Source organism: Haliotis rubra, unplaced genomic scaffold, assembly GCF_003918875.1.
Source record: "Haliotis rubra isolate DU_JTF1 unplaced genomic scaffold, ASM391887v1 Scf39, whole genome shotgun sequence".
Taxonomy (NCBI): Eukaryota; Metazoa; Mollusca; class Gastropoda; order Lepetellida; family Haliotidae; genus Haliotis; species Haliotis rubra.
The window spans coordinates 260,148-282,448 of record NW_025767068.1 but is presented as its reverse complement, the minus strand read 5'-3'; the positions used below and the strand labels follow the sequence as shown (position 1 = coordinate 282,448).

The 22,301-nt window shown below is 38.3% G+C and overlaps 1 protein-coding gene across 1 annotated transcript; it reads right to left on the bottom strand.

Moving 5' to 3' along the window:
* Positions 1-18,954, bottom strand: LOC124286691 (eukaryotic translation initiation factor 5B-like). Its single transcript, XM_046723108.1, has 12 exons — positions 18,515-18,954; positions 15,452-15,731; positions 15,119-15,242; positions 13,853-14,023; positions 12,610-12,741; positions 12,358-12,459; positions 12,016-12,235; positions 10,316-10,478; positions 9,542-9,654; positions 8,694-8,871; positions 7,738-7,994; positions 1-3,760 (listed from the first exon to the last, which is right to left on the bottom strand). The coding sequence occupies exons 2-12, from the start codon at positions 15,685-15,687 to the stop codon at positions 3,165-3,167; spliced, it is 2,292 nt and encodes a 763-aa protein (XP_046579064.1). The 5' UTR covers positions 15,688-15,731; positions 18,515-18,954; the 3' UTR covers positions 1-3,164.
* Between the last annotated feature and the right edge of the window lie 3,347 nt (positions 18,955-22,301).

The following is a 22,301-nucleotide window of genomic DNA, read 5'->3' as shown; positions in this document are numbered from 1 at the left end:
TGCACTGAAAAGACAGTTTATTGTGGCAATGATGTGAACACAAGATAAATGCATATAATTATGGAGTATGACATCTTCAAAAGCTGTTGTCATCGTCAAAAAGCACCTTACATGGAACACTTTTGGACCACGTTCTCAACAAAATGCCACTGACCAGTGTTAAGACAACACAAATAGGTAAAAATCTAAAATCTAAGTTTTACATGGACATGATTATTTTTCAATGTACACAAAATTTCCAAATGCCACAGAACAAAATACAGTATAAAAGATAAACTGGCCTAGGCTATGGCTCCATATTTGGTGTACAGCTTTTTCAATACAAAAGCCTCTTTGTGAACGCATGATTATATGACTATTATGATGCAAATACAGGCCAACTACCGATAGACAAAATGAATATTCATGTCAATGCAACAACCATGTGGATACAGTTGGCAACATGCGAGTCTTTCGTAATACAGCGAACCCTCTAATAGAAGCCCGTGAAGAAAGCAAGGTAAACTGTGAGAATGAATGCCCATCCCAGAATCATACTGTTACACATAATATCACAATAGCCCCATGTGCTTACACATGAGAGCACATGCTAAGTAAACAGTAACATCCAGGATACTCTTATTGCCTGTAATAAGGTAATGCAGAAGATACACTGTTGTTATTAGTATCTACAACACCATGAACAATGCAAATATGGGTCATTATAATATTAAGTGAAGGAGACATGGGGCTGATTACAAAGCACAACATACAATTAATGTCCTGTCTTCTGCTGAATAAGTTGAATGATGACAACTATTATCCATACAATCAAAAACTGATCCTGTGAAAATAATATACATTGTAATTCATATCCATTTATTCATTCTTCCATAATAATGATAACATATAGGCTACATTATATTTGGCTATGGATTTACCCAAGTGAAGTTACAGTAGGTGTCACCTGATGACAGAAACTGCTGATACAACAATAAATTTTAACTCACTTAAATTTTCTTAACATAAATTTTTCCAGGAAGCATGATGATGTGTCTAGATCTTGTATGTGATTCACCGGTTTCAGGCAAACATGTTTTGGCCATTATTGTTTCATATATATATAACATGTCTCCAATACTCACAGACAGCTAGGATAGACTAGTCCCGTCCTAAAAGTGTATTGGACGACAATGGGAACATCCTGCACCCTGGGTAATACTGCTCTAACTGGGAGCATTTTGGGAGCACTTTAGGAATTTAACTACAATATATATTCTCAGTAGAAATCAAGCCCTCCTCTTCAAAAACATCAAGACTGATGTCATTATCAAACAAGCTTCATTAATCTCAGTATTCAAGGAAAAATAGCTCATAACAGATAGATTCAGCAGTGTAGGTCTAAATTTCCAAATGCTGATAGTTTTGAATGTAAAATAAAAACTGTGTGTCAACACACTGGTGTAGAGTCTAGTAAAATGTCTATAACATACATGCTTCACAAACAACAGTCCAGGCATTCATCTATACAGTCATGGTGCAAGGAGTATTGGTATTTCTCCCACATTCCATGAAACCTTGTAAAATTTGCAACAATACATTCTTTTTGTACTGGTCATTCTTCACCAGCATGTACTGTTTTCATTTGCACAATACATATATTTGCACAGTAATTCAAATATCTTTCCTGCATGAGAATATGCAGAGTAAACTATTCAGGTTTTTATAATAAAACTTTTAGTTACTCATTTTGATTTAAGGCCTTATACCTTAATACAATATGCTACCTTAAAATGATCTTAAAACAAAAGTATGAAACTCAACAATACACTGATCTGACGAGGTACATCAAATTTTCAACAGCATGAAGTCATGCAGTTTTTTTACACAATTGATGATTTAATGCTAGTGACAAAATCACTAGTATTTTGATTTATATGCAAAGACCTAAAACAAATTTATAATTATGAAAGTAGTACAGGCATGAATGTTGTATACAACAGTATATTTACCAAATTAAAAAATCATTAACAGTAAACAAAATAAAAACAGTCCACAACCAATAGCTATTCGTACAAAACTCAATTCTGGCTAGAGTACACATCGCCTGCAAGTATAGAATGAAATCTAACCATAGCTAAAGTCCCTTTCCTAACTCTTACCACAATGAAGTAGAAACTCAAAAACTTCAGTCTCCATTACATGCCATTGTATTCTATGTTTCACAGGTAGGTGTAAAATTATCTTCACCAAACCTTTTCTCTCTTTTCCTCACTGACTCAAAATGTCTAACAATTGTTCAATAAATACAAACAGAATAATATGGTTCAAGTATGCTAAAGGAAAGTTGTACTTAGAGTTATTCTTCCTGATTATTATCAACTAAACCAGTAATGTTTGAATGTATGAACAGCAGGAATTACTGTTGGATTAGGTTTACATCTTTTTGACTTACGGCGATGATGGCGATTTAATTGCTGCCCATTTTATCTAGATTCTTTCTGTCTAGAGTCATATTCAAATCAAGGTTTGTTGCCATGATTCTGAGATGGATTATTAAAATGTTGTACAAGCAGTAAAACATGATGCTTTCTTCAGTCAAAGTCAATATGGGAATGATGGAAAATGAAAGCATATATATTGAATCAATTGCTTGATGAGTGAGAAACCTATGAAAACAGGTCCAGTCCCCGCCAAATGGTATGTACAATGGGCAAAGGGGAATTGTGGTTATTGTGATTATCTCTACACAATCACATTACACAATGATGAATAATCTGCACTTTCATAAAGGCAAAAATATGTAAACACATGTTACAAAAACAAACTCCTTAAGATGTTACATGCCTCAATGGAACAATGTTTAGAAATCAAACCCAACATACCAGCTGACTGAAATTATTTTTACAAGAATCATACCTTTTACACATAAATGCAGTTTTTTTCTGTTGGGGAAAAATATGCCCTAAAGTATTCATTTTTTATGGTAACAAATTCCTGCTTCTTGAAACATGAGAATACTTAGTACCAACATATGCAAAACAAATCCATACAAATCTTTCAGATCGGGGGGAAATACTTTCATTTCCTTGAACAAGACAATTGGGTTGTATCATGACTCAACCCTTAAGACATCTTAACTTGTCTGTTAGGTTTATTATGTAGGACTGTTGATTGTACAATACTCAACGGCGTTTCTTTCCTCTTTTCTTTGGTGAAGATCTCGGCTCATCCTCTTCATCATCTTCCCCACCTCTTGATTTTGATTTTCTTGGTGTGTATTCTGGCCTATCTGCATCTTCTTCTTCCTCCTCATTTTCATTATAATTAACCTTGCTGGACCTTCTCCCCGCACCTGAAGACTCTCTACTTCTTCCCTTAGAGCGAGGAGCACTGTCTTCATCTTCACTGCCATCTTCATCTTCAGCATAGCTAGGTCGGGCTTTTGACTTCCGTGGACTAGTTTCAGTTTGTGCCTTACTCTTTGATTTTTTCTTGGCCTCACTTTCATCATCATCTCCTTCCTCATCTGTATCAGTGATCTGGGCCCTGCTGACTGGTTTCTTTGTCTTCTTCTTTGGTTTAGGACTGCTCTTCCCCTTCTTTGCTTTGCCACTTTTCTTTGCCTTCTTCTTTGCAGGAGGTTCACCTTCATCTTCTTCAACTTCCTCTTCAACTTCCTCATCAACTTCCGCTTCTCCTTCATCTTCAGCATAGCTAGCCTTCCCTCGACTTCTTGATTGTGACTTTGCAGGTGACCTGGATTTGGAAGCGGCTGCCTCTGAAGAAAACACCAAAATTTCAGTTTCAGCAAAATGTACGAAAAATATAATGCTGGCCATATATTCTACTGCATATATTTAGATATCTGCATTAAATCTGAAGAGAAACTGACATACACTGTAGTCACAGAACACATTGTTTCACATTTCATATCAATTAAAGTGTCAGTTTAACTATGATATTTCAATATCTCAACATAAATCTGAGTGTCTGGTATAATGGATTAAACACTTATTAAGTAGCAATACACACAGATATTTTCTGCAATAACAAGTGAGCCACAAACGCTGTTCAAAACACTGACTGACCCCTTCTGCCCCCAAAATTCACAGATGTGGTTTTTGAATGAAGCTGCAAAGGTTCAAGCAGCAACCTGGGTTTGAACCTTAAACCTCATGTTTGATTCTTACCTTTATAAAAAGATTATGTACAAATGATCTAAAACAGCATATTTGACTTAAAGGTCACATGCAACACAAAACACATCTTTGCAGATTCTGATGCCTTTGACATACAGTAACAAATTATCAAAAATGCAAATTCAACTTATAAAGTTGAAAAATAACGCGATGGAAAAACCCTGTGAAATCGGAGTTCAAACGATTCACTAAATTCCCTCCAGCTGCGGTGAAAAGTGGTTTCAACAGCTGTGCTGCGCTGCGCTCATAACGCATGCGTGGTGAATAGGTTCGTGCAGCTTGAAGCGGAGGTTCATTCCCATTATGACTACTCCGAGTTTGACTACCCGTCCAATACACAACCTGTTCCAGTCGAGTGGTTTTAAATTACTAGCTCTCTCCCCTCCATCAGGTAGACTGTTCCACCAACACTTATAAACATATTATAGCTGTAACAGTTTCATACAATATTTTTTCAGCTAATTTTATAGGTCATTGTTGTGGAAGAGTTCAAATATACTGAGACTGAGTTACACGATATATCATATACACCACATAGTAGGTGAATAAAGAAGTTATTGTGCTGTATAATACTTTGAACTATGGGCAGCACAAGCGACACGAAATTTGTAAACACTGTGATGGGTCCGCCATTGACAGCTCAATGAAACTCTGGTACTTTAATATGGTGGTAAACATATTTTTATTTCGCCAAAGCAGAAGCCTGGATATAGGCGAACAAGCCTAGTGCCTTATATAAATGCTGCTCCAGTACATTGTTCCAATAGCTGGATACATGATTGGAATGATTTGACAACAAATGAAGAATACTGACACAAAATAACAGAAAAATGACTGAATGATGAATATGTTAGTTATGGGGTTGGTTATGCCTAGCAACGAAATGAGCTGCCGCAGAAAATCAAGTTATATAAAACTTGTCTTACATTGAATATATATGTAGAGGTGATAATCACTGGAAGCAGTTGCTTTTAGAAATGAACTGGTGTAATGAGTTGAGAATGTCACTATTTGTTGAGTTATTCAATGTGCTGTTACCATCATCACTCATTCTTTACTCAAAATAATCCATGAGGTGCTACATGAGTATAACAATTGAGTACATATAAAATGTACAACAAGATGACTAAATGATACATCAATTAAAGTGTTTACAAACAATCTTAATGAACTTGGATACATTTTTAGAGTAGATATTTTTTTGGAACTTATTTTGCCATTTCCATTTCCAATCAGTTTCTATGGGAAGTTTATGGTTGCATGTTCTAAATTTTAGGATCGGTTTAGAAATACTGTACAAAGTAGTTTTAACATTGTATCCTTGAATATAAAAGTACACAGTTGTTCTTAAAGTTTAATAGTTTGAAATGAAGTTGGAGGGATCATGTCCAATTTTCAAACCAAACAATGAATGATCACCTGATCCACAATTCACTTTGCTTCTAATCAAAGAGTAGACAAACTGGGAGTAATCAGCTATACTGACTGACTGACTGAGCTTGGTTTTACGCCGCCGCTTTTAGCAATATTCCAGCAATATCACGGCGGGGGACACCAGAAATGGGCTTCACACAATGTACCCAAGTGGGGATTCGAACCCGGGTCTTCGGCGTGACGAGCCAACGGTTTAACCACTAGGCTACCCCACCGCCCCTAATCAGCTATACAGGTACAGTACATTATTAAGTGTAGGGGTGCTCCATTATATGTTTATGTTCATAAGTAGTCATATTGGGAGTAGTCATAATGGGAAGATACCGAAGCGGCATACCCGAATTATAAGGTCGTGAGCAGGAGTCTTGGTGAGGTGAGGTGAAAATGGGTTTAACGTCGTGCTTGAGAATATTTCGCTCATATGACAACGTGCATGCGTATGTATGTGTATGTGCGGCTGCTTGTACTAGCCCAGACTGAAGCTGGTTTTATAGTGCTAGCCCACTGAAATACCATGCCGCAGTGAAGCATGAATACCCCACTCAGACACATTATACTGACTCCGATCCGACCAGTCCTTGTACCCATTAATGCCGAGCGCCAGGCAGGGACCAACAAGTACCATATTTTAACGTCTTTTGGTATGACGTGGTCGGGGGTCATACCCCGTGACCTTCCGCTCTCCGGGCGGATGCTCTAACCACTACACCACGGAGGCGGTAGGAGTTTTGGTTGTGTACACAAACAAAAATAATCTACTCGTTACATAAAAGAACCTTGTTCAGGATCTAGATCTACTCAGCTATGTGTCAAAGTTAAGGGGTTTCGACATTTCAAGACGGAAAACATTTGCTGGCAGTGAGTACTCGGAGTAGGCTTTGATGTGAGCTTTTTTTCTAGTGTTTTGTTGAAATTTCACAGACAGGCAGGTGTGATACTTGTATGCATGACCTGTTATGATGTCTGTTGATTGCAAAATGTTATACACAAAAAATCAGCATGTATTTACTAAACCCAACACACACACAACGAGCCCTGAGTGTATCAGCAAATGAACCAGCCAATGAAAGACTTTGTTGATTGCAAAATGAACACAAAAATTAGCATGTATTTACCACCTGCTGACTCACAAGGACTTCGGTTCGGTATCCAGTGTGCTTTTTCGTTTCGTGGGAAGTAAACCCAAGTACAATATATTGCACTTCTGATTTGCAATTGTACACTTATAATTTTGTTTATTTGTTTTTTCATTATCAGTAATGTACATTATATGTCATGAATAAATGATAACTGTGTTTTAATTATGTATATTTTTCAGTTGCATCTAAGCTTTAGGAAAGTTAATTTTGATTTGAAAATTTGAAATTTGAATATCTCTACACTTTCAAAAGTTTGTGTTTGTAGTTTTCAGAACCTCATCATCACTTGGTCTTAATTGATATGCAACAGTTTCTACATTATGAACAACTCAATGCTATAGCACTACAATGCTACTTGCTGAGACAGTTTTTATAACATGAGATTATTGTTGCAATAAACATAGAGAATGTGTTCTAAGGCTGTTGCAAAGCATCATGCTGACAACCCTTTCACTTTACTTAATCAACCAAAACCATACTTATGATTTCTAAATCACACATGCAACACTTGTTTTACATCCCCCTAACTGCCAGAGAACTATTGTGCATTCAAAATGTTCAACTGTAGCACCAATGAGCCTGGTTTTTCAAACACTGCAAATATGATAGAATTACAGAAATAAATTTGTCATATTTACAAACATTTATATACAACATAAAGCAAATCTAATCAAAATGCAGCCCTGAGCTGTGTTTCCTCCATACTTGTCCAATGACTCTTCACTCGAATTCGACTCCTTTTGATATATTCTCTTGGGTCTGGGAGACTACAAATATGGTAACATATCAAGATACATTTTGAAAAACAAAATCTGAATTGGCATTCATAAATTTTTCATGGACTCACCAGTAATTGTGAAAAAAAGTGAGAACAAAATTCAGATACATAACTGTTCATTCATATAGAATGACCTGAAGTCTGCTTGATGGCCTAAGCTACGACCCAAAAGAATAAGACAAATCTTAAACATTTGATTACTCACTCTTTTGACTGGCAGAACGGTTGGTAGGTGGAGCTCTCTTCTTTGGTTTAGGTCTTCCTTCCAGACTCCGGTCAGCAGGTGCTTTGCGTACAGACTGACCACCCCGAGACTTTGTACCCCGTGGAATGTACATCTCCTGCTTCTCAGTGAAGATGTCCTCCACGTAGTCATCTTCTTCTCCCGCCAGGAGGCTAGGGGTGGGTGTGAAGGGGGACCACATCTGGAAGCTGCCACTTGCACCAATACCACTCAGCTGGCTATAACACAGGAACAGGTTCATCATATGTACTGGCTGGGCAATGTGAAGTTGAATCAACTTAGCTACTGGTACCCAATATTACATGTACTTTTACAATTTTGTCCACAAACAGTTTACAACAGGAGAAAATATCCACAAGCATACTTGAAATGGAGTTTGGTTAAACACATCCTGTTTTTCAGCTACGCATACACTGTCAGCTTAATTTTGATTACACACAATGCCATTTAGAAAGTAGTCAAATGTAACACATGTTATAGGGTTTACACTTTCTCAGTACAGCACAGATTCTAGTACTTTTGTTGGGTTGAGTCCCATCCAGTATTCGAACCCCCTCAGAGTCAGGCATTTAATCGCCAGCACACAAAGTCAGCCATCTAACCCATTCAGCCACCTCTGCTTCCACAAATGGGCCTCAACCCAACAAAAGTACTAGAATCTGTACTTCAATGAGAAAGTGTAATCCCAAAATAACGTGTTAATTTTGATGAGAGCCTAAAGTGACTCTAGTCATTGATGTTTACCACTTAAAATCCAACCAACACACAATCAGCAAGGGTATGGTGATGAAAGGCCATGGATTATAATCACAGTGACCTCAAGATCCCAACACATGCAAATGACCTTAACATAACTAAGGGGCATAACTCTGCTTGACAATGGATGAGCCACTGACCAAAGAACACCCATAACTCACATGATCTTCTGTTTTTTAAGAGCCCTTTCAAGTGCCATCTTGAAGCGATGTGGTCTAGACTGAATATTGAAGTCTGGGTGAAATTCCATGACATATTTCTTCAGCAGGTTTGAGGATGCCTGCTTGGGCTCGTTACAAGCAATGATGGCAGAACATATCATGTCTTCTACATTGTCAGCTGAAAACAATGATCATTTTGTTAAATTGCTTGCTTTGTTTGGAATGGTGTCACAGGGTTCAATGTTATCAAAATCTAATTTATTGCTCACCCGTTGAAGATATGACTGTTTAAAACTTTTACAATGTTATTACATTGTGTAATAACATCGCATGATGCCGTACATGACATCAAAATGATTTACAGTTAAGACGTCACAATGCTAATATTTCACTCGTTTCATAAATATGGTATTACACAGGACATCGTTTAGTATTCTCTATATATCTGACATTTATATTCTTATTCTGTACTACACATAATTCAGTCTGTTGCTGCTGAACTGAAACAACTGCATCAGAAGTCTCTCTCTTCTGTTAATAAACTCAGTAGTTAGAATAGTTATCTATAATATATAGCACCCCAAAAAAAAAGAAGAGTCTGCCATCTTTTCAGACACACTGGCATAGAAAACACTGAGTTTTGTTCACTGTATTCCATGGAAAATTATCATAAGTTCTCCACAGCTGTACACAGATGCTTCCATTACATCATCAGAGGCTCTAATGTGTAACTAAAAACGTCAGCTCCCGACTTGATCAGTACAGACTAAACAGGAACTAATACAGCAGATGATATGGATATGAGAGTATTCTTGTCTCTTGTGAAAGTCCACATCGTAGATACTTACTGCTGTTCGGATCAAACTCATCGATCATCAGCTGGAATGTCCCTGACAGCCCTTGTCCAGTGATGTGTTCCCAAAAGCCCTTCCTCTCGCCACTCTCCATTGCTGACTTCAGTCTACAATACAATACAAAGCTCTCAGAGAGAAAAATAACGAAAAAAACAGGCATATATGTATTCACTATGTTTTGGGACATCAGACACTTACAACTTCATTGAGACAGTTAATTGATATGTTTGTGAACTAATTTTGCAATCAGCAATAACGGTATTAACTCAACTATGTCATATCGGCCTGTACATGATCGTATTACATGCAGGTAACAATTGTTGGTAATACAACCACAATCTCAGCCCAGGTACACACTGTGACCACCCAATCAAGCTCAGGGACTTATTCAGGATTCATAACCAAGTCCCCTGTGGCCAGCAAGTCATTATAATATCTCTTTAATGTTCTCATTTTGTAATTCTGAGGAATGAAATATTTTTGAAAAAATACAGTCCCACTAAGTAATAAGTGTCATTCAGCAATGATGGTGAAGTTTTCAATGAAGTCCAATGCATGAAATGGATCATGACTTGCTGAGTGAGAGTGAGTGAGTTAAGTTTTACGCCGCTTTTAGCAATATTCCAGCAATATAACGGCGGGGGACACCATAAATGGGCTTCACACATTGTACCCATCGAACCCGGGCCTTCAGCGTGACGAGTGAATGCTTTATCCACTAGGCTACCCCATCGCCCCCATGACTTGCTGAAGTAATAATCAGTCAACTCACTCGGAGCTTCTGTATCTACGTGGGGATAGTTCTCGGTGATGTACTTCTTAATCTTCCCAAAAGATGTCTGTTTGGGTTCACACATGTATGTCATAGCCAAGGCAAAGGTGTCTTCAATCTTGAGTGGAGCAACATGGTAGCTGTCTGGTCTTGGCCGTCCTGGAAGATGAGGAACAGATTACACTTAGTATTGTAGCATAGGGAGGACTAAAGGTTATATAGCTCATGGAAGTAATAACTTAAGATCATATAGGCCATAATAGCATATTGAGTTACGAGGGTATGTGACAGATATTTGAATACCAAACAATGACATGCATAAATCGTAATGATAATTGCAGACATAGCTCACTGTACTAACAGAACTTCAATGTCAAACAATAGCTCAGAATATTTTGAATCACCACTGCTTCTATCACATACTTTATATATTTCATATATCAAGAAGTGTTGCTAAACATGGTTACATCTAAATGTGATAGCAAGGTCAAAAAAACTATGACAAAACCTTGAGTATTTCATGACTACCTGATACATGCTATACACATGGATCCAGAGTATTATACACATGTTACACACATGGATCCAGAGTATTATACACATGTTACACACATGGATCCAGGGCATTATACACATGCTACACACATGGATCCAGGGTATTATACACATGTTACACACATGGATCCAGGGTATTATACACATGTAACACACATGGATCCAGGGTATTATACACATGTAACACACATGAATCCAAGGTATTATACACGTTACACACATGGATCCAGGGTATTATACACATGTTACACACATGGATCCAGGGTATTATACACATGTCACACACATGGACACAGGGTATTATACACATGCCACAAACATGGATCCAGGGTATTATACACATGCTACACACATGGATCCAGGGTATTATACACATGCTACACACATGGATCCAGGGTATTATACACATGCCACACACATGGATCCAGGGTATCATACACATGCTACACACATGGATCAAGGTTATTATACACATGCTACACACATGGACACGGGGTATTATACACATGTTACACACATGGACACGGGGTATTATACACATTACACACATGGATACAGGGTATTATACACATGCTACACACATGGACACAGGGTATTATACACATGCTACACACATGGACACAGGGTATTATACACATGTTACACACATGAACACAGGGTATTATACACATGTTACACACATGGAGACAGGGTATTATACACATTACACACAGGGTATATACACATGCTACACACATGGACACAGGGTATTATACACATGCTACACACATGGACACAGGTTATTATACACATGCTACACACATGGACACAGGGTATTATACACATGCTCCACACATGACTCCAGGATATTAATCAAAATACAAATGAATGGGTGAGTGTCAGATTAGTGCTAGAGGAACTCCTAAAGTTGTGCAGGCCTGAGACATTTACCACTAAGGTGAAACCTACAAGCACGGGTAGCATGCTGACAAACCTATAAACATATATAGTGAACCAAGATTCCAATCTATGATCGCAGGTCCCAAGTAGGTCCAAGGGATGCAACTCTATGCAGACACCAGAAGCACTATTCACTACAGATGGTCAGTTAATTCTAGCTTCTTTATTTCTATGCACATGTCATCCCCAGGTTCTCACTTACTCCTTTTTGTCTTCTTTTTCTTCTTTTTCTTGCCTTCTCCATCATCTCCCTCCCCTTCTGTAGTTTTTTCTCCTTCTTCTCCTTCTTCTTTTTCAGGAGCCTTTCTCTTACGACTTTTTTTCTTGGGTGATGGAGCTGCAGCAGCAGCAGCTGCAGTATTCTCCTCTGATTTCTCGCCTTCAGGGGCCTCAGCATCTCCATTCTGGTTTTCCTTGTCCCCCTGAGAAAAACAGTTTATACACTGACACTTCTGTCAACAAAGGGACATCAAAGATATTGCAAAACAAAGCCTGTAACAGGGTCAAAATATAAGAATGACAATGATTGTTTTAACATAAATACCTCAGCTTCTTCGCCCTCCTTCTCAGCTGATTTCTCTTCTGTTTCATCAGGCTCCTCATCCACGGGTAAACGATAGTATCCTGCTAGGCCAACTCCCCTTACCTGGAAAGTTTTAGATTATTAACAAAGTTACTTGACTTGCCGTTCCCAATATGAATTTAATAGTCAATATAGTTACAACCACAGGGGTATGGTGATATCAGGATAAAAAAACAATATTACCTACTATCCAGCTTCTGTATCGAAACTTACCAGCTGTATGTATCCATACTTGACACCACGCTCCAGTGCCACTTTGAGGTAGGCAGGTCGTAGGTCTACTCTCAGAGCGGGATAGTTACAAGCAATGTACTGCTTCAGAGAAAAGAATCGCACCCCTTTAACCTGTTCTGTGTTAAGGACATTACCTGAAAGTATCATTCTCTGCACAATCCTCTTTGAAATTTAAAATCAAGATTTTAACCCACGCTTACCATCGTATCAAATATTATACCATAGTGTTATCTATAGAATCTATCAAAAACCTTTAACACATTAATAAAAAAATCCTAAAGCTGTTTAAAACATTATAATTTACATGAGAAACAATAATGACAATGTTAAACCATGGTTCAGCTAGGTGGGGCATTGAATAACAACTGGTAGAAGGCAAATATTATGGATGACAACCTCTTCAACTGGTCTGATGAAATGCTGATTTTCTGTCAAATTTGTACTGTGTTAAGCTGAGTCAATCAATCTTTATTTTCTTTGTAGTGAAGGCCATAGGCCCAGGCTACACTTCAGGATTTCAGAGCGGTACATATGTGCATATATAGTTCAGAAGACAATACTGACTGACTGAGTTTAGTTTTACGCCGCTTTTAGCAATATTCCAGCAATATCACGGCGGGGACACCAGAAATGGGCTTAACACATTATGCCCATGTGGGGAATCGAACCCGGGTCTTCGGCGTGACGAGCCAACGCTTTAACCACTAGGCTACCCAACCGCCCCCAGAAGACAAAAGTGTATTTACAAAGTATACAAAAGGAAATATGATATTATTGGCATAGAAGTGAATCTCTAAGTTTCATTGCATTGTTTATATAAATAGCTAGTTTTTCACAATATATGGATTGCCAGATGACATGAGCATATTAAACTTATGAACAGTGGGATTCGAATGAAAGTTATGTGGTAAATTCAAACATCTCAGATTTTGATAACATTTACATACCAAAATAAAATGAAATTCATTTACAATAAAGTTATCTTTACATACAAAACATAATCTATTTGATCTGTGTTGATTCAATTTGGAGGCGGTGTGAAGAACATCTGAATTTAGCAAGGGCCGATCGGAATTTTGAAATTGATAAATCTTTTATGTAAAATTCAACATTAAATGAGATTTTAAAACAAGAATAAAGTGAAAATTTAGGACTATTTACAAGCGATGTGTGCCATTCTTGTTCATAACTTGCTCTTAGTGTTAAGCTAAAAGAAGGATACAGGATTTCCTGCTTCTTTAATGGCTTCTTCTATGATATCCTTCATCTTGATCTTGAGTGTGTCAGCCTTCACTGTACTCCCCTTTCCTTTTGACTTCTTTTCCTTGATCAGGCCTTTGTATGGTGAAGATTCTTTCAGAGCAAAAGCCTTGCCAAACTTGTCAGTGATCCTCTGTGAAAAGCAAAATATAACCCATAGAGTCTCCTTTGATAGAAGACAACACCTGTAGTCAGCTGGACTGGTCGGACTTTGAGGTGTATTAACTCTTTCAAAGTTATGTTACAAATAGTTTATCAAACTGGACTAAACATGGTTTTGTAAATCTTAAGGTTGTTGGTGGGCAACTGAAGATGATGTATCACTTTCGCTTATCACTGCTCATTATGGTTTGACCCTGAAAGCTTTCAGTTAAATACTGTAAACGTATTATATTTCGCGCAGGTTTTATTTTTGCGCTTTTCGCACAAAACATTTTAGCGCGAAAATTTATACACCGTGAATAAACCTGTCATTCATTCAGTCTAGCCACGCTCGCCCCTGAGTTGTTACCATAACACATCAAGTTTGAAGACAGAAATCTACGGGAATCTTAAAATGACGACTGATAGCAGCATAAAGAATCACACTTAACTGTCGCTGTAATGGATTTCCAAAAACATAATTAAATAATGAGCCAAATCCCATCGCCGAATTAGCGAAAACAGCAATGTGTGTTGTGGCCGCCATGGAAATTGGTCACATGACAGATGGTTTGATACAAAACAGATTACCATGAAACGACTTGGAAAGAAATAATACAGCAGTATTTTATTTATTCGTTTAGATTTTATTTACCAGTACATCATGAAGCGAATAGTCACTTAACACTCAATCATCTCATTCACAACAACCCAGCTTGTTTGAAATCACAAAGAGCTTCATATACAGTAGAAGTTAATTCGTCAGATCATCAGAATTCGCGGAACATAAGACTGGTGTGTTTTTCATCTCTTCCGTGAGTAAACAGATTACTTTGTACTGGTATATCGCACAGATAGGGATTTCCTGTGAGTAAGCAATAAACGCTGCCTGACAGGTTAAGCCACTCTGTTTGTTTTCACTGCTATTAGTGGCGGCCAAAGAGACAGCTGGCAGTTCCGGCAATTACTGATGGCGCGAATAATTGACCGCGCGATGTAGTCTAAACTGTCAATTCCGCGAAAAATTGCACCACGGGAAAATAAGTATGTTTACAGTACTTTCACAAGACAAACCCCTGACACCTACCTTGTTAAACATTGGCTGATCAACCACAGCTGTCCCATCAAAGGAGCAGGCCTCTCCAAAGTAGTCATACAGACTGTTGAGTGATACACGACATTCTTCCTTGGACTCCAGATTGGCTTCCATCCTACCAAAACATGACCATCATCAACTTGAAACATGTAAAACTGTTAAAGAAATACTTCAATCAATACCATATCGATAGTTTTACTTTATGACAACAATAACTGCATTCTGTACATTATCTAATAAGCAACATACAAGACCTAGTTTTATCTGATCAACTGTGCTTTAAGTAGTGTGAAACATGACTGAGGTATGTCTCAATAAACTTACCAGTCAATAAGCTTTTGCTCTGATGGAGGAATGGTTCTCTTTCTCTTCTCCAGGAGAATGTTTGCATCCAAACCCTTCATGAGACTCCCACCGATGGAGGCCTCCTTGGGTTTGATGGTGACGGTGCTGGGGACTGTCTTCACTGCCATCACTTCCTCAGACTCTCGCTCTCTTTCTTCCCGCTCCTTCTCTGCCTGGTGTTCTGCGGCTGCCTTCTTCAGCTTTATCGCTGGCATGGTGTGTTGCTTAGATAGTACTTTCAAATTACAAATTCAAAAATCTGCAAGAAATAGGATACATCCAAATTAAAGATACACATATTTTAGCATATTAAAATGATTAAATGAAGTTGAAAGCTGGGGTAAAAACATAACTTTTATCTCGCCTAATAAAGATATATATATGCCATTCAAAAAAAGTAGGGGATATTCCATTTTGCGAGCATACCACTAGCCAATGCCAATGCATATCCATACAGATGAAACATTTCCAAAGGAATGGAATAAATTGTCACATTTTCCCTTAATTTCTCTTCATCATCTGTCTCCTCCTTGGCTTCATCATTTGCATTTTATCAATCTTGTAAATCCAATATCCCCTACTTTTTGTGGATGGTATATATAAACATACAACATTCTACTTAGATATCCATTGAGAACAGGTTGTTGTAAATTATAACTTAGACAATATACAAGTTTTCACAGATAACATAAACAGATAAAGAACAGAACAGCAAAAACAAATGCCTCATACCAGTCATAGGCAATATGATGTGAAGACCATCTCTCATCTCCAAAACCACCCGTAAGAATCCCACACTTCATCCGTTTACAAACACTTTATGGACTGGAACAAGTCCTCCATCAAGAATAAAACGCAAATATCTCAACATCAAATTCAACGTCTGAAACAGTCAGTGAGGATGAAGGTCAGGGATGGTTTTGCAGTTGGTGGAGGTTACACCAGATAGAGACATAGTGCTTGGGTGTTCTTCAAGATGGTATGCAAGAATCTTGAAAATGACTGCACTTGTTAATGCCATATGACCAAAGTTATCAGCACTACAAGATGAGTCAATGTTTTGGCCATGATTAGACTCAATGTCCAAAATGTGTATCAACATATACTGTTTGTACAGAATGTACTTGGCTTTACCACTAAGTTGTTCTGTCAGTTGGGTGGATAATTAACATCAAGAAGGCGGGACTGGTCAATTCACCGGGGCCGTTTTCAACACTCAGCAGGGCATGATGGTCGTTCCTCATGACAAGTGAGCAAAGATACAGTTTCATGTGCTGTTGATCCACCGTTGAACTCTTGGGAAGCAAAAGCTTATTCACGATCCATATCAAACGCTCTCACTGCTACCCTCAGGAGTATATTCCCTTTTGTATATTGTTAAATATCCACTATAGAAAGATATGCTCCTGATGTGGACATTTCTTTTGACAGGCTTTTACTGTAGAAAAGACAGTCGTGGGTTGGCAAAACAGGTGCGAATGATCCCACAAACAGGCAACCATGTGCAAAATATGCAATTATGTCGGAAAGCGCATGTAAAATCTCCAAATTATCATCGAGACAGACATGCCAGGTTGAGTAAGGAATCATTGAAGTATTGTCTTAACAGTGACGAGGAGTATCATCCTGCTTAAGAAGTTTGAGAATCAGGGATAAAACCAGCTGGGCAGACAGACGGAGGTTAGCATGTAGATTGGATCACTGAATTTAGAAGCAGCAAAGATCCAGGAGAGACTGTCGAAGGTGGAAGTTTAAGTTATTGTTAAGAGTCTGGATGAAGGCTTGAAAATCCCAAAACTGATACAACACCAGAAGATCCTTGGAACAAAGATCCCAAAGGCTGGTTGGGATCGACAAACTTGAGACTCGAGCAGATGAAAAATCAGTAGAGTATGACTCCAAGCTGGGCATCGTAGACGAGGGATAAACTAGGTAGAGAAGATGCCAACTGGCGTGAAGTTGGGATCGCTGGATCAAGAGCGATTGTCAAAGGTGAAAACAAGATCAGAGGAGGACAGGATAATGCAGAAAGAATCCAGAAGAAACATCAGAGGGATCGGCAAAGCAGACAGGATTGTCAAACGATGAGTTAGGAGGGATTGTCTGCTGTAGGATCGTAAATGCAGCACGAAAGACCGTCGTCTGAAGTCACAATCTTTATTATACTAGACTGTTTACATTTTGATACATAAGAATAGCAACACTACATAAATATGACTTAATTGTTTGATTAAGTAACAAGAAAGTAATGTTATCACGATCACAAATTGTTTGTGCATACACAGTCTATGAACCTTACTTTTGGCAGCTACTTTTTAGCAATGTAATTCGCCTAAGTATGTTTGTATATGGTGAAAATTAGATATACTATCCCTATCCTTACTAAATAAATCAGTTTCATTATAGTATTTTAGCATCCAGAGAACATCAGTCTAACCAGTCTCTAGGAACCTCTAGGAGGAAATGAATTAGACCAAGGTGAGTTGCATGCTTAACACCTTTGTTTTTACTAACAAGATCATGAAAACACAACTTGAACTGGAGGTATAATTGAAATGGCAAATCATTTATTAATTCTAGTGATGTTTTACCTCAAAGTTTCATTCCTACCAAGATTGTTATTACATGTCTGTTCATGCATGCATTTGGTTAAGGGACACAGTATAAGTAAACAGACATTTATCAAACAGAGCATGCTCAGTGATCTACTTCTCATGCTTTCAGCTTTATAAGTATAGGTTAGAAGACGAGGACGCGTTCTGTAACCGTGGATTAAGGCGGTTAGAGCCCGAGGTTTATGTCATGAACGGCACGTGCTAATGTGTGTTATATTCTGTATTCTACCTAAAGGCCCGTACAGTCGATATCGACGTTAAATCAACGCTAATATGTCTTTACCAGTTATCGCAGGTCGTCTTGAGAAAGCGGCCCGATGCTCTTTGATTAATCAGCTTCAGGGGTACATAGGATTTCATTCCGGGCCCTCATCAAGGATGGTTAATGAACCGAGGACGTAAAGCACGTGCTTTTCGGAAATCTCACCTTTACAAACACATGGTCTCCGCGCACATGTCTCTTCATTACGCAGCAGGTATGAGTGGGACCGACAGCGACGATACGTTGATTCCAGCTTCACAGTGTGAGTTTTTGACAATAAGTGAAAACTCTGAAGATGATGAAGCGGAGGAAAGGGATCTTCTTCAGCAACATTACAGCGATATTAGTGACGTGGAGGAAGAAGTCCACGTGAGTGAGAATGTGTTTGGCGGCGGTAGTGGGAAGCATAGTGATCATGAAAGATTTTCTGTACCGTTGTTGGATTCTGAAATTGCAGGATTATGCGAGACAAGTGTGCCTCAAAATACCAAACAGAATTTACGTTGGGCCTGTGGTCTTTTTGAAACTTGGAGAAATTCACGTAATCAGAGAATTTTACGAGGGGAAACATCCGGACAGCGTTTAAGTTTAATATCTCACAAACTCGAGGATCTGAACGAAGATGAACTTAATTACTCTCTGTGTCTTTTTGTATGCGAGGTGCGCAAAAGCGATGGATCTGAATATAATCCGAAAACTCTCCAGCAGTTAGTGCTGTTATTGAACATGCATTTGACGAGGTGTGGCCGGGATTTGAAATTCCTGTCGGATATGTTTTTTCTTGAACTGCGAAATATATTGGACAGTGTAATGAAAGAAGGATCGAAATGTGGTATCGGAATTCGTACAAAAAGGCCAAGGTTATTTCCTATGAACAAGCGACAACTATGTGGGATATGGGCATCTTGGGAGTTTCGTCACCACAGGTTCTTTGGATACAATGCTGTTCCTCATTGGATTAAATTTTGCAATGAAGCGGCAATGAGCACAGGAATCTTACAGTTGACCAATTCGAAATTGACAAGGATGACACTGGAGAATTTCTTCTTTATTCTGAGAAGACTAGTAAGTGTTACCAGCGTGGACTTAAGGATTTTGGTGTTCCTCCAAAGTGTGTTCGTGCATACGCCAGTGACGATCGTAACAAGTGTGTAGTTGCGATATTCAGAAAGTACTGTAGTCTGCGTCCGACCAACTCCCGTGTCATGTATTTGCTACCACTGGTGAAGCCCAGAGATGATCAGTGGTACAGTCAGCAGGCTGTTGGAAAACACACTCTGCAGCAGACAGTTGGCAAGATGTGTAAACAAGCAGGCTTGGAAGGTAAGTTTTACCTTTTTAACTTTTCATTAAACTTGTGAATGTGGTGGTTTTTGGTTTCACAGTATGGCGTGACCATATTTCTGATTGAGGCTGCCCTTGTACTGTAAGCGTAAATTGACAAGGCTTCTGTATGACTGTTCAAAGGGGCGGTATTGAAAAGCGTTGAACATATAGCCATATTCCTTAATTTGTTAGACTAGCAATAATGTAAATTGTCTTATTGCAGGTTTTTACAGCAATCACTCAGAACTACATGCGCCACTCGACTCTTTCAGTCAGGCATTGATGAACAACTAATCGCCAGAACAACGGGACATCAGAGTACCACTGTAAGAGTACAAGCGAGTTATTACAGCTCAGGAGAAAGAACTGAGCAATGTGATCCAAGGTGACGGTGAACTCCCTAAAAGACGACGAACTGCTGACTCCAATGTCGACGTAGCTACCACTACCACAGTCTCGCAAAGTGTGACGGACGATCGTGTCGCGATTTCAGTGTCTGTTGTCATTAAAAAGTAATAAAAAGTAATTATAGTCGAAATTGTTCTTTTCGTTTGAGAAAGTAGTTCCGTCCGGGTTGTAACCGCCACATCAGATGGTTATGAACTTATAGTATGGTCGGATGGTTATAGTATGGTCGAAGACAAAGGAAGCATGCTCTACACATGGTTAGATGCATATTTATGAGGGTTTAGATGTTAAATTGTGTGGTGAAATGTGGGATTGATATGAGCTGTGAGGGCTCCTTATGCTGTTTTCAATGTGCCATTTCATATCTAAATACAAGTATGCTCAATGGCAAAGTCCAAAATGATCCCTGCATATATACCCAAAAATAAAAACGTGCAACAATGTTTTTTAACTAGAGAAGCAGGCAAAGAGTAATTTGCATACTACAATGAAGCATACAACTATGTGGATAACAATATGTCTGTTGCATATTGCAACGTTTTGGTGTACATTATCATACTCTTATCAAGCAACGTTTGGGCATCGTAAATACACACTCAGCTTGATTACAATGAAAACATCTACTTTGAAAGGTCGATCAATGCAATAAGCAAGAATGTATGCTTCATGTTTATTAACTCACTAACTTGTTCGATGCTGTTCAAACATTCAGGTTCACAAAACGTCAGTGAAATCTCCACACTCAGTAAAACCAACAAACACACTAAAATTATTTTGAAATGCTAAAACATCAGAAAGGCGTCAAGGTATGAATAAGGACACATCTGACAATTATTCGTTTGTAAATAAATAATAAAAACAACAACCTTAGTTCAACTAGCATGAAGCCCACCCCCACTGGCTGCGCAGATGTCCTTTGACAAGCACGTTTAAAATATGCTGTAATGCAAATTTCGACATGATCGAACTACATGTGCAATGTGAGTGTTTGTAAACATATCGACAAGCATTTCAAGGTCGCATTTTCAACGACACACACGAAGTCCCATTTCTGCATATCGGCAGGAAACAAAAATAAATCTCAGGTCACTCGATTCGTCAACTTCCCCATGCACCCGATGTATTCCTAATGCATGCAACCACAGCTAAATTCAGTGCATGGCATGCAACAAAGATTATTTGACATGAAAACATTAACGATTGCAGAACATAGTGCAACGACAGAAACAAAAGAAGATTAAAGAAACATACACCAATCTGAAATGCCACCGGTTCTCTTTTCTTGTGTACTCTCTAGCGTGCACAAAAAGTGATGACGTCACGATATTATGTGTACGGCTCGGTTTGTCCCGGATATGGTGCGCGATACTGACGAATGGATGCGACAACGATATCGTCATCACTCGTATAAGTCCGGGAGGAACCGAAAGATGACTCGTGATTCAGTCGTGTAATTCCGAGACTAGCCGTTCTGTTGAGGCTGCTTGTGGTGTTGAGAAGTGGTGCTGGAGTTGTATCCCTTATTCCGTTTGTAGGAATGACAAGTGCATTTCTTATCCTCACACCGGCTTCAAACAAATAACATTCATCTGTAAAATTAAACACATGGATTATGAGTAAAATCTAAACATCATATATTGAAAATTTATGATAATGAATTAATATGTTTTAGGACTATGTTTATGTATAGGATGTAAATTATAGTACTCACGGAAATAGAGATGAAACGGTTTGGGGCGTTTATTTGTATATTACTTTATTAAAATAGGTAGATTTAATAAATATTATATGTTTAATATAATATGTTTTTTTCGAACTAGGCCATTTATATTGGGTCCTCTAATCATCATCCGAAATACCATTTTACAGGTAAAAATAACCAAAAAATGTATATTATCAACAAATTTAGAAATATGTTATAACTTATGTCACAATCAACAATGGGTTGTAGCAGCTACCTCGTTAATATAGCAAACTTTCGACAAGAGTAGAGACATGAAAATGAAATGAGAAAATCCCTAAATCAATTATTTTGCATATCAACTAGGATAAAAGAAATAAAGGATGACGTTTTTTCATAAAATATATTATGTACCGATGGAGAGTAGGCTACATCTCATTTGCATACTATAGCTTGCATCAGAAACGTACATTTTGACTGATGGCTTTTCAAGGGGTAAAATGACACGATTTGCTCTCCAGTGAACTCATCTATTTC

Coding starts and splice junctions, on each gene's coding strand:
- LOC124286691 (XM_046723108.1), bottom strand. CDS start 15,687: ATGCCAGCGATAAAGCTGAAGAAGGCAGCCGCAGAACACCAGGCAGAG. Junction 15,243..15,451: donor GAGCAAAAGCTTATTGACTG/GTAAGTTTATTG, acceptor ATGTTTTGGTAG/GATGGAAGCCAATCTGGAGT. Junction 10,479..12,015: donor GAAAAAGAAGACAAAAAGGA/GTAAGTGAGAAC, acceptor CTCATCTTCCAG/GACGGCCAAGACCAGACAGC.